The sequence below is a fragment of the Ursus maritimus genome, unplaced genomic scaffold, assembly GCF_017311325.1.
Source record: "Ursus maritimus isolate PB19 unplaced genomic scaffold, ASM1731132v1 scaffold_23, whole genome shotgun sequence".
In the NCBI taxonomy this organism is placed as follows: Eukaryota; Metazoa; Chordata; class Mammalia; order Carnivora; family Ursidae; genus Ursus; species Ursus maritimus.
The window spans coordinates 45965883-45978625 of record NW_024424786.1 but is presented as its reverse complement, the minus strand read 5'-3'; the positions used below and the strand labels follow the sequence as shown (position 1 = coordinate 45978625).

At 67.2% G+C, this 12743-nt stretch overlaps 2 protein-coding genes across 4 annotated transcripts; both read left to right on the top strand.

The window, feature by feature from the left end:
• The first annotated feature begins 1885 nt into the window (after positions 1–1885).
• SYT8 (synaptotagmin 8) lies at positions 1886–7751 on the top strand. Its single transcript, XM_040638795.1, is given in 11 exon segments — positions 1886–2147; positions 3369–3612; positions 5602–5711; positions 5814–5985; positions 6389–6491; positions 6615–6782; positions 6856–7023; positions 7107–7212; positions 7296–7429; positions 7529–7555; positions 7557–7751. Coding segments are annotated over 11 exon segments (1689 nt in total).
• Positions 7752–9941: 2190 nt separating this feature from the next.
• LOC121104815 (troponin I, fast skeletal muscle) lies at positions 9942–11746 on the top strand. 3 transcript variants are annotated; one of them, XM_040639665.1, is made up of 7 exons: positions 9942–9964; positions 10151–10157; positions 10673–10714; positions 10804–10932; positions 11056–11145; positions 11247–11423; positions 11555–11746. In XM_040639665.1, the coding sequence occupies exons 1-7, from the start codon at positions 9957–9959 to the stop codon at positions 11648–11650; spliced, it is 549 nt and encodes a 182-aa protein (XP_040495599.1). In that variant the 5' UTR covers positions 9942–9956; the 3' UTR covers positions 11651–11746. The 3 variants fall into 3 exon arrangements, with proteins under 3 accessions (XP_040495599.1, XP_040495600.1, XP_040495601.1); XM_040639666.1 differs by lacking the exons at positions 9942–9964; positions 10151–10157 and adding an exon at positions 10441–10557; XM_040639667.1 differs by lacking the exons at positions 9942–9964; positions 10151–10157 and adding an exon at positions 10458–10574.
• The last annotated feature ends 997 nt before the right edge of the window (positions 11747–12743 follow it).

The window sequence follows — 12743 nt, the reverse complement described above, 5'->3', positions numbered from 1 at the left end:
TCAGGACCCACTCCGGCTATCGGGGTACAGGAGCCACATACACCAGCATATGGGGTATGGGACCCAGGCTCTCAGACTAATGGGCTCCAGAACGCAGACACTCAGTGTAATGGGGACAGGACTCCATATTCAGGCAGAGAGGGTTCAGGACCCCAGGCCTGTCTGGGGTGGGGCCCAGCTTGTGGGAGGCCTAGGATGGACATGCCAGACACCTGGGCGGCAGGGCAGGCAGATGGCCTGGCATGCAGATGAGTAGTGCACGTGGCCAGAGACAAGGTGACACGCACAGGCAAGGGGTGGTTGGAGCACGGGGCGCCCAAACCACAGGAACGAGGCCACTAGGCCTGGCCCGGCGCTCCGGCCTACGGGAGACGTGTCAGTGAGGCATCCAGGTGCCCAAGGGGCCGACAAGTGGGTACAGGCTGTCCAGGCACCTGGTGACCACAGAACGGACAGTCCTGGTGCCCAAGACCTCGGCTGTAGGGGAAGAAGGCCGCCAGATGCTCAGGTGGCCAGGCATGTCCCCAGGTATTCGCCCCGATGCTGGGGGTGCCCCCCGATGAACAGAGACCCTGAGAGCAGGTGAAGAGGGCCCTCCCAGAGCTGTGGAGGAACCAGGCTGCATGGTCCCAGAAGCCCTCAGGAGGGGCAGTTCGTGGGGAGGGGCAAGAGCGGTTGCAGGAGGGCCCCGATGCCCGGGTCACAGAGAATCCCAGTTTTCTGACATGGGGGCTTTGGTCAATGGATTCCAAGCTGCACGTGCCGTCCCACGATGAGGAAGGTACCTGCCAACTTCCGGGTGAATGGGGCATAAATCACCCAGACACTCCACAGAGCAGGGTCCACGTCCCCCAGAAATCCAGGCTCACAGAGACTTCCGGAAGAAGGGAGCGAAGCTCTGTGAGCCAGCACCTCAGTGTCGGTGTCCAGAGGCATGGGGCACCGGGGGTTGCAGGTTCCCGGAGGCTCAGATGATGGGGTACGGGCACCCCTGATGAAGAGGGTGCGGATAGCCAGAATCTCAGCACTGGGGCACAAGCAGGCCGACAGCCAGCAAATGGGCACAGGGCACCCCATGCCACCCGGGGCCGCAGCAAGGCGAGCACCCCGGGGCCCGGAGGAGTGGGGGGCGGCCGCCGGGGTCAGCGCAGGCAGGGTGCACACGTGCTGTCCTGGCACGTCTCGCGGTTCCGTGCCAACAGCTCCCGGCTACCCCGAGCCGGCATTTGCCATGAGTTCCAACCTCAAACATTCCCCAGGCAACCTCAAAGGAAGCACCCCCGTCCAGGAGCCCCGCCAGGGCCTCCATGTGGCTGCTGGCTGCCAAGCCGCCGTCTCGGGGGCCGCAGGGCTGGCCGGGGGCTGCCAGCTCTGTTTGCTTTTCCCCTTCCTGCCCTGGATCCTCAGACGCCCGTCTCGCCATGGAGGCGCCCGTATCCTGGGAAAGGCACAAAGACCCTACAGTGGGGCTGGGGAGAGTCGCACGCGGGGGCCATGTGCTCGCTGCACGCCAGGACCCCACAGCAACGTGCGGCTGGTTCTGCGTCTTCCCCCCAACACGGGAGCCGGCTGCCCCTGGTCCCCGTGCTGTTAGCCCTTCCTCCAGATCCCCCTCGCTGGGTTGGACTCGGAGAAAGAGCCGAGCCCCGTACAGGGGGATGTGTCCCCAGAGCCGTGCGTGACCGGCTCGCCTGCTTCCCACCTGCTGTGTCCCCGCAGCAGCCTCCCGGAAGTCCTGCCCAACCAGCCCGGCTGGCCGCAGCAGGAACGGGTTCAGAGAGACAGCCTGGCCTGGGAGGGCCACTCGTGGCTGGGCCTAGGGAGGGACCGGGGCCGGAATGACTGGACCAGATGAGCTGGCCAGAGTCGTGTGGCGACTGAGCTCATGGCCCTGCTGAGTCTGCTGGAGCAGGAGGCGCAGGGGGGAGGCGGGCGAGCACTTCCGGCCACTGGCCCGCCGGGAACCGAGACCTCTGGGAACGGGACCGGCCCAGCTGGAGGCAGAGGCATGGATAAAGTGACCTCCAGAAGGTTCTCTGGGCTCCGGAAGCCCAAGCATCGGCAGGAGCAGGCAGGCTCAGAGAGTCACCTGGTGACCACGCCGCCCGGCCGGCCCTGCACGCGCATCGCAGTCCCGGCCACGCCGTGTGTGCCATGCACCCGGTTCCAGCGGCACCCAAAAGCTATGCTCCTCCAAACCCAGACGTCCTCATGACTCAGTGCACCCCCCTTGGTGTAGGAACTTCTCAGACCAAGTCCAGCCTGACTTCCCTCCCGCGGCCCACGGCCCCTCCCAATGTTCAGTCCAAATAGGCCGTTGCCCCCTCTCACAAGGCCCCTGGGAGGATGAAGAGACCCCAGCGTCCCCAGAGGGACCCCTCGGGGTGGCCCCGCACCTGGACGCCTGGCGCCTGGGTCTCAGGGTGGACCCCCCTCCCAAGGGAGTTCCCTGGTTCCTGAGGGCCAGCAGTTCCGGCTCCGAGGTGGGGCTCCCCGAAGCCCTGCCTCTCACACCCCCTCCCCCACCAAGACGCCCTTCTCATTCCCCGGAGACCCGGCCACGGCTCCCAGCACGGTCCTCCGTGCCTGGGGTAGAGAAAGGCCTGGAGGCCAGGCCAGCCGCAGGAAGTGCAGGCGGAGGTGAGAGCATGTCACACCTGGGGGGCTGCCACCCCCCGGCGTGTGGGGAGCCTTGCTCTCCTGAGGGGGCCCGCAGAAAGCTGTTCCCCTAGTTTAAACAGTTCCAGTCAGACTGATGATGGACGGGCTTGGTCGGCTTGGCTCTCAGGGTGTTGGGCCCACACTGACAAGAGCCCCTCCACCAGGGAGAGCTGGGGTTCCTGAGCGGACGAGGCAGGGTGGGTCCAGCACAAACTGCCAGGAAAGTCAGGTCGGAGGCTGGGGAGTGACGGGGTGGGGGTGGCTTCCTGGAAGAGGTGAGGCTCATGAAGGCTTTAAAGGGTGAGAAGGATGGGGATGGGATGGAAGGACAGCTTGAGCCAGACCAGCGGGAGCAAAGCCCCGTGCGTGCAGGGAGGTGGCCAGGAGGCCATGCTGTCCCCACAGGAGTCACAAGCTGCGTCTGCACGGTGGCAGGAGGGAGCGTCCCACGGCACGTGCCTGGGACAGAGAGTCCACTTAGGAAGGACGCCCGGCTCCCTTTCCTGGGAAAAAAAGCCTTAACACTAGAGAGGGATTTCCCCGCTAGGCCACCCCAGACGGAGCAGGGGTGGACCCAGGAAGCTGTGGGCGGGAAGGCAGCCCTGGAGGCAGCCCCAGGCCAGGAGGGCTGCAGGAGCGTCCCAGGGCCTGGAGAGTCGCCCGGGGCTACCTGCCTGCCCCGGGTTCTCCGGTGTGCTTTCTGGCAGCTGGACCGCGGGCTGGGTCCTGTGGGGCTGGCGGCGCCACCTGGTGGCTGCGTGTCTGCCTGCACCTGCACCACCGCGGGGACCTGGAGGTCCTGAGGGACCCTGTGCCTACCCCCAGGCCTGGGGGCCCCGCAGCGCTTGTGGCCGGCATCCCCAGCATCCTGGGGCCCTCCGGGGCCAGCCTCCAGACACGTCCTGTGGTCTCGGGGTCGGCCTTCTCTTGGATGGCCCGGAACTCTGCCAGGTCTGCAGCCCCAAACCCCCGCGACTCCGTGCCTGGCCCTGTCCCCGGCTGGGGGGCACACGCACGCACAGGCACACACACACATGCGCACACAGTTTCCGTGCTGACATTGCACCTGGAATTCTCAACCATAGAAAGTCTTCAATGATCGACTTCAATTCCAGCAGTCACACGGGCTCTGGCTTTCCAGAAAGTCAACGTTGACTTTCAGTTCCATGGGGGAGCAGGGGGCTCTGGGTTTGGCCTCCGGAGTCCGGCTCCAGGAACCCTGCAGGACCTCCAGGAGCCCTCAGGCCGTCCGCTGCCCCCGGGGTCCTCCGCCAGCCGGAGCCGGAGCAGGCCCGGAGCATCCTGCGGACAGAGGGCCTGGAGGCCTGTGGGCTCCCCTGAGCACCCGCACTCCGTGGCAGTGGCTCACCCAAAGGGAACCCCCCAGAATCGGCTCCGTAATTTGCAGGGCCCATGCAGAAAGCGTGCAGCCTTTGGTTCAAAATGGTTAGAATTTCAAGACAGCAATGGTGGGCGTTCTGCCAGGCCCGGGGCCCTTCCCTCTGAGTGCTTTCCTCCCGGGTGGGGGCCCACCTCCTCATCCCTTCTTGTTGCTGCGGCTCCCTGGCCCTCTGCTTCTCTCTCAGCTGTCACCGTCTCATCTGCACAAGGCCCCACAGGCACAGTGCACACTCAGCCCCTTGATGGTGACACAGCCGGCCTGGGAGGCGGGACACTGGGGCCTGGGCGCTCCCTGAGCGGAAACTCCCTCCACGGAACTCTGAAGGGTCAGGATGGTTCTGGGAGAGGGGAGGCCTCTGCCCAGCCTGCTGGGGAGGGGGCATCGGGGCCGTGCACGTGGGTGTCATCTGTGGAATCAGGCTGGGTCTCCTTTCTGTCTCTCCCCATGCGGGGTGCAGAAGGGAGGGGATCCCACCCCGCTGCCTGGTTATTCCTGGAGGGAGTGGCCTGGACTGAGCCCCTGGGTCAAGGGGTAGCAGGCTTTTGTGGAGGAAGAGGAGGAGCCCCTGGCTGGAGGAACCGTGACTCTGGGTGCCAGTGCTCCCCAGAGGAGGGGAGGCCAGGAGGAGCTGAGCCACGGGAGTGCCCGTGGGTCTGGGGTCCCAGCGTGCCCCACTGTGGTATCCGGCCCTCTGCTCTGAATCCCCAGTCCCTGATGTGGGTGGGAGCAGCCAGCCCGGGCTGGCCAGGTGTGCTTCCGCCCCGGGCCCCAGGCAGGTAGGCTGCGCCAGGCCCACCTTCCCTCCCACCAGCAAGAAGGGTGGCAAGTCGGCAGGTGGGCAGGTCTGGGCAGCGGCTGCTGAGTCAGTCTACAAGGAATGTTCGGGCCGCTCCCAGCTTCACCCTGTCCCTGCCTGCCCCCACCTCGCCCTGCTCCCCAGGCGCTGCTGGCATGGCGCCCATGCCGGGAACGCATCCTCAGCCCAGGCTTGCTTGGACAAGCTCCCCCCAGCAGCCGACCCCCACTCCTCCCCCTGAGTGCCCCCATGACCCCGGCAGAGCCCCCATCTCCACGGTCCCCGATCGCTCCCGGGCTGGCCCACGTGTGTGAACAGGGCTCCACCTGTGTGACCGACAAACCAGGGAGGGCCTAAGGTCAGGGCCAGGGATGAGTCGGGACCCCGACAACAGCCCCCAGGCGGGGCCCAGAGCCCAGGGGAGAGAGGCCTGGAAGGAGGGGGCTTCCTGGAAGAGGAGGCTGCGTACGAGGAGGCCTGGCCTGCTTGGCTGGGGCTGGGGCTGGGGGCTGGGGAGGTGGCCAGGAGGCTGGGCCTGTGGCAGCCAAGCCGGCACTTCGGCCAGAGCCCAGCGCCTCCCTCCCCTTGGCTCCACTCAGAGCCCTCGCCCCTGGCCACCCCAGGAGGCCTCCCTGCCCAGGCAGACCCTGGGCCCGCTGCTGCTGGGCAGGTGGGGCAGTGGGCCGGGGACGGAGGGGTCATCCCCAGAGGTGAGCCGGCCATCCCAGCTGTCTGCTCCCAGCCAGCAGGGAGGGAAGATGGGGCACCCCCCGGAGCCCCACAGTGCCCCGGCCCTGGCGGGCACCACAGCTGTACCTGGGCTCATTCCGGACCTCATCCCCAGGATCCCCTGTGAGTTGTGGGACCCTGGGAGGGGCGTGAGGACGGCGGGCCCGATGGGGGCAGCTGCTGTCCACGGAGGCATCTCACCTCCGTTTCTGCGCCCACCCCCAGGGCCCTGCTGGGCGATTGTCACTATCGCTGTGGCTGCTGGCGTGCTCACGGTTTCCTGACTCCTCTGTGCTCTCTGCTGCTGCCTCCGCTGTCACCATGGCCGCAGGAGGAAGCCCAGGGACAGGGAGGCTCTGGGCCTGGGTGGTCCTCAAGGGACCACCACCAGCACCCACCTGGTGAGGAGCGGGCAGCAGCGCTCCCCGGGGCCCAGCTCCGGCTGGGCCGTCCCCGAGGTCAGTTCATGCCCAGCGTCAGCCCCCCACGATGGTCTCGTCGGCCTGGAGCAGAGGCAGGGAGGGCCCTCCTGGCAGGGAAGTGAGGAGCAAAGGTGAGAGGGAGGCAGTAGACAGGGAGGCAGGTGGGACTCAGGCCTGGAGGCTCTGCGTGCCAGCCACAGAGCTTGGTCCACGGGTCACGGGAGCCGCAGGCGTTCTTGAGGAAGGCAGCGGTGCTGGAGATGTGCTTGGGGGAGACGTGTCAGGTCAGCCCCGTCTCACAGAGCCGAGCTGAGGATGTGAGCCCTTGTGTGGCCGCCCGGGCGTCCCAGCAGCACCTCTCACCTTTCCCTACCTACCCCTGGTACAACCGGACATGGATAACTCAGACAAGGCCCCGGGGGGCCCCCAGCACTGGGGGCGCCTGCAGCTCTCCCTGGAGTATGACTTTGGAAGGCAGGAGGTGCGGGGCCCCCTTTGCAGGCCCAGAAGGTCTGTGGGTTCAGGGAGGGGTTGGGTGCCGGGCAGGCCCTGTGCGCGGGGCTGACTAGGGAGGGCCTGGGGCTGAGCCAGCCCTGACTCCCAGATCAAGGTGGGCCTCAAGCAGGCCGTGGACCTGAGGGCCTGTGGCCCGGGCGGCACGGCAGACCCCTACGCCCGCGTCAGCCTCTCCGCCCAGGCAGGGTGCAGGCACGAGATGAAGGTGCACCGCGGCACACTCTGCCCCACGTTCCAGGAGACCTGCTGCTTCCACGTGCATCTGGGCTGGGTGGGCCGGGGGCCCAGCCCGGGTGCGGGTGAAGCCCAGCTCACACCCTTGCCCGCAGGTGCCGCAGGAAGCGCTGCCTCGGACCGCCCTGCAGGTGTGCGTGCTGGGCTTTGAGCGCTTCTCTGCCCACGAGCCGTTGGCCGAGCTCCACCTGCCGCTGGGCGCCGTCGACCGGCAGCACGTCATGGAGCAGTGGTACCAGCTGGGCCCGCCGGGCACCGTGGAGGTGAGGCCGCGTACTGCTGGGCTCCAGCCTGGCCCTGCTCTGGGTGTCGCAGGGGAGGCCGAGGGCCCTCTCACTGCCTGCAGGCCGAGCTGGCAGGAGAGCTGTGTTTCTCGCTCCGGTACGTACCCAGCTCGGGCTGGCTGACCGTGGTCGTGCTGGAGGCGCGAGGCCTGAGCCTGGGCCTGGCAGGTGAGAGCCGTACCTGCCCCTCTGCATGGCCCTGTGCTCGGCCCTCAGACCTGGGACACCTCTGATCCCTTTCGCCTGCCCAGACCCCCACGTGAAGGTCCAGCTCATGCTGAACCAGAGAAAGTGGAGGAAGAGAAAGATGTCCACTCGGAAGGGCACAGCCTCCCCCTACTTCAACGAGGCCTCCACCTTCCTCGAGCCGTTCAGACAGATCCAGGTGGGCTGCCTGGAGGAAGGGGTGGGCGGGACCACCCCTGGGGCCAAACCAACCTCTGTCTTTCTCTTCCTCCATGCACCTCCGCCTGTCTCCGCCCAGAACGTGGATCTGGTGCTGGCTGTCTGGGCCCCGGGGCCCACAGTTTCGGGCTGAGCCCATGGGCAAGGTGCTGTTCGGCGCCCGGGCCTCTGGTCAGCCCCTGCAGCACTGGGCAGACATGCTGGCCCATGCCCGGCGGCCTGTTGCCCAGTGGCATCACCTGCGGCCTGCCAGGGAGGTGGACCGAGCTCTGGCCCTGAAGCCCCACCTGCGCATGCCCTAGCCCGGCCCGGGAAAGCATCCCCGTGCCTCGGGCTTCCGGGACTGAGGTGTGGCTGCTGTTCAGGCTGCCCTGGGTGACCACTGCAGTAAATGCCTCCTCTTATTGTGGCTCAGTGTCTTTCCTGAGCCCGTGGGGACACGGTGGGGTCAGGGGCTCCCCCATCCCTGCTGCGGGGAGAGGACTCTCTCCAGGCTCCACCGGGCCCTGAAGCCTCTGGCCAGTGGTTGGCCCCTCAGCAGGTGAAGGGGTCCCCTCCAGGCCCGACAGTGTGGAGAGGTAGGCGGCCCTCCCTGTCCGTGAGGCTGCAGGGTCGGGGAGGGAGGCTGCTGCCGGTCCCATGGGGACACGGGGTCATCAGGAGGCATTTGGGGGGTGGTGACAGTGGAAGGAAAGGACCCCAACCCAAGGGGCCGCTTTAGCCCTCCCCCCCCCCGTCATTTTCCAACGGCGGCTGCGGCGGGACGTCCTCTTTGAGACGGCAGGGGGCAGTAGATGTCTTCGGAAGCCAACCGGGGCCTTGGGGGCTCAGCCCTGGCCAGGAATGCGGCTCTAATCCCCACACATCTGGACGGCTTTAGCTCCCCCTGACCCTCCCCACGGCCCTGTGAGGCCGGCAGGGCTGGGGCCACGCACCCCCAGCTCAGAGGGTGCCAAGTCATGGTCCTCCGGATGTCTCTGCGGGGTGGGGACCCGGGCGGGGGCCGCAGGCCCGGGGCCAGGGTGAGAAGGGCAGCAGTGCGGGCCTGCCCAGGCAGCCAGGCGGGCCCCAGGCCCCTCGGGTCAGGGAGAGGTTCCCAGGCGGGTGGTGCCACCATCCTTGGGTTGAAGGACGAGTTCTGAGTGAGCCAGGAACCGCCCCAGGGCAGGGCATTCCGGCCCGCTGCACGTCCAGGCGCCCTCCCTCCTGATCCCAGAGGACAGGATCCAGCAGAGCGGGGGGGCAGGAGCCCCCACTCAGAGGGCCCGGGCCATTGCCGTGGGCCACATTTGGGGATCCAGGCCTTGCCCCCGAGCTGGAGCCAGCCCGGAGGAAGAAGGGATGTGGCCGGCTCATGCCTGGGTGCCTGGGACACCTGGCCCAGCTCAAAGGCCGCGGTGAGCTGCAGGGGAGCTGCTCCACCCCAGGAAGCCGGCCCCCTTGGGGAAGCAGAGGGGAAACCGAGGTGTGGACCCTGGCTTAGGACCGGAGTGACCCCTCAGCTGACCCCTCAGCTGTGCCCTGCGGTGACCCAACAAAGCCACGTACAGCTGACCAGAGGCTCCTTGCAAGAACAAGGGAGGCTTCTCGAACTTGTCACTGAGCTCTAAATAGAGCAACCCAACCTCGGCATCCCCCCCTCCACCCACACCAAGACTTCTTGGACTGGACGACAACACGCGGCTGGGCCGGGCCAGGCGGCCTGGGCAGGTGGGGAGGCCCCTGTGCCCCCATTGGTCTGAGGAGGGCTCCATGCCCTTTCTGAGCAGGGGCCCAGCCTGGGGGAGGCCATTTATACCCCTCCCCCTGGGCCCACCAGCCCAACTTGCCGCTACCAGCCTGACCTCGCTCCCAGCGCTGCTGCCCAGACGCTAGGTGAGGCCAGCCCGGCCAGCTCAGGCCGAGGACAGGCACTTCTTGAGCTAGCTTGCAGGACAACGTCCCAGGGTGGGGGTCCTGGGGGCTGGGGGCCGCCTCCAGCAGCCCTCTCTGGGGGGCTTCCATGGAGCTGGGAGCCAGACAGAGATAAATTGGGAGGCGGCTGGGGGCAGGGGTCGTGGACAGCCCCCTGATCACAGGGCCTCACTTCTGGGTGGGACACAAGGAGGAGATTCGACGGGCCAAGGGACCCCAGGCTGAGGTGGGGAGCCGTTTCTTGCATGCACTTGGGCCCGAAGCCGAAGGAACAGAACTAAAAATAGCTGGATGGCTCTGGTGGCCACCTGTGCTGGCCTATCCCCCCCCCCCCCCCCGGGACAGCTGCACCAACCCAGGCCCTGCCCGGGACATTTCAGGAACACTTTCTCCTCTTCTCACCCTGGGAATCTCAAGACAGTGCCTCCAAGGAGCTCCAAGGAGGTTGGAGCTGGGGGCAGGTCAACAGGGGGCAGGGTTGGTGTGAGGGCTGCCCCCCCAACCTGGGTGGCTGGTGTCACGGCAGAACGGGGACCGTGGCCCTCATGCCCAGGCCTTTTCTCTCCCGCAGGCTCTAAGCCCAGGACTTCAGGATGGGGGAGTAAGTGGAGCCCCCAGCCCAGGCCCCTGACACTCCCAGCCTCCCCCACCAGGGTGGGGGTCTCTGCAGCTCCCCAGCCTGCTCTGGTCACCTCCCGCCCCCACCCACCCCATCACACTGCCCCATCCATGTCCCTAACCTCTCTCTTCTCTCCCCACTACCCCACCTGCCCCCTCCCTGGGACAGTGAGGAGGTGAGTACCTGCTTGGGGTGGGAGGGGGCCTGGGGGCATGAAACACAGAGGGGACAGGACCCCCTACTTGGGATAGGTCAGAGGTCGGAGCTCAAGGGAAGCTGGCCAGCCCTCCCCTGTGACAGTGCCCCACCCAGACACCGAGAGACACTGACGAAACAGAGGAAGTGGCCTCCAAGCCCCACGGGGCAGGGGAAGTGGGGCTGTGGGCAGGTCACCAGAATCGCTTCTTCTTTCCGACTGCTCCCCCCACCTCCTGGGCCCTGCCGGGATCCCCCGCCCCTCCCACTGCCCCTGAGGCACGGCCCCTTCCCCACACCCCTGAGCCTTCAGACCTCACCTGCCAGCTGGGCACGGGTATCCTGGGCCCGGCCCCCCAGCAGGGCCTCAGGAGCCCCAGGTCCAGCTGCCCCCCAGGCAGGGCCCACTGGCCTGGGTGGGAGAACGTGGAGGGATGTGGGGGTCCCGGGGACCCAGATGGGCCCTGACTCTGCTTGCTCCCCCCAACCCCGCAGAAACGCAACAGAGCCATCACGGCCCGGAGACAACACCTGAAGGTAGGTGCTGCCCCCGAGGTGGCCGTCCTGGGGTGTGTGCGGGGCTGCGCGCCCACCATCCCTCACTGGCCCGCCCCCCGCCCCCACAGAGCGTCATGCTCCAGATCGCCGCCACGGAGCTGGAGAAGGATAAGAGTCGCCGTGAGTCGGAGAAGCAGAACTACCTGTCCGAGCACTGCCCCCCACTGCACCTGCCTGGCTCCATGTCTGAAGTGCAGGTACCCTCCCCAAGCCACGCTCCTGCCCGCTGCCTCATGTCCCCATTGGTGAAGAAGGTGGTCAGGGCAGGCGGAGGGCAGGCGGACCGCTGCCCACCCCCCACCTCTTGCCCCCACCCCCAGGAGCTCTGCAAACAGCTTCACGCCAAGATCGACGCGGCCGAGGAGGAGAAGTATGACATGGAAGTGAGGGTCCAGAAGAGCACCAAGGAGGTGAGCGGGCGAGGGGCGGGACCAGGGGTGCGGCAAGGGGCGCTCCGAGCCGGCGGGGGGCCCGGCCACGGCTGGCCCCCACCCAGCGCACGCCCCCACAGCTGGAAGACATGAACCAGAAGCTGTTCGACCTGAGAGGCAAGTTCAAGAGGCCCCCGCTGAGAAGGGTGCGCATGTCGGCCGACGCCATGCTCAAGGCGCTGCTGGGCTCCAAGCACAAGGTGTGCATGGACCTCCGGGCCAACCTGAAGCAGGTCAAGAAAGAGGACACAGAGAAGGTAGGCCGTGGTCCCGTCCGCCTCGCAGGGCCACCCAGCACCACCGGCCAGCTCCTCCCTCTGGAGGGGGGGAAACTGAGGCTGGGGTGGTCTGCAGCCTCTTCCTAAGCTCTGCACCACCCCGTCCCCAGGAACGGGACCTGCGCGACGTGGGCGACTGGCGGAAGAACATCGAGGAGAAGTCTGGCATGGAGGGTAGGAAGAAGATGTTTGAGACCGAGTCCTAGGCCGCCCGCCACCCCCGCGCCCAGCCTGGTGCCCCCCCGCCCAGAGTGAGAGGGGACACGGCTCCCTCAGTGGTCAATAAAGGATTCCAATCCCCATGACTCGTCTGGTCTGGTCCTGCCCAGCCTCACTGCCCGCAGACTGCCTCCAGGCACCCCGCAAACTGCCACAGGCCGGGGAAGCCTGGGACGGCCCTCGGACAGCGCGCACAGCAGGCGGAGCTGGGGCTGGGGCGCTTGCCGGGCTGGAATCCACCCAGCCTGCACCCTGGGGCTGTGCGGTGTGGTCACCCCCGGGTGTTCCCCAGGCTTGCCCTGGACACGCCCGACCTGCGGGCCTGGAGGTGGCTGGCCTGAGTCCCGCCTGCGCCAGAGCTAAGACGGAGCATTTGCACACTGCACGGTCATCCCGAGGGGACCCGCCTGGCCCAGAGACCCTATCCACGCGGCATGATTCCCGCCCGGGGGCCACGCAGGCATGCCCTCCCCATGAAACGTGGGCAGCCCCCATTCCTCCCCTGGGGCACACGGCCCAGTCCGCAGTCAGACGGCTCTCAGGGTGGCTTGTGCCCGCAGAGCAGGGACACACCGAGCTGCGGTCCTCACTCCTGCCTGGGGACCAATGACAGGCCACCCTGGCCCCACAGCAGGCCCAGGGGGAGGAATTACATTGCCTTCTGCTCTTCCCCAAGGCCATGGCCCTCCTCACACATGAAGGGACGATGTCCCAGACAGGCCCTGACAAGGACCGTCACAGCAAGGCCACCTCTGTCCCACCTCCTATGTGGGGAATGACACGGTGACCCGCCAAGGTCCCTGCACTCAGATCTTTGGAGGGGTGCCCAGGGAGGCCAGGCTGCCCGCTGTGCCCTTGCCCTCTGGACATCCCAGCGGCTGGACACGGGAAGGGTATGCCGTCGGCCTTGGGCCACCTCAAGGGACCACGTCAGCTGCCCTGTGGCCTTGCCTGAGCTCTGCTGCCGGGCCCCACAGCAGCCCAGGAATCCAGCCGTCCTTCGAGGGGCTCCCTGAAGGCCCTCCTTGCAGATCCTGCAGCTTGGGACCCAGTCTAGTCGACCCCGGGGCCCATGCGCCC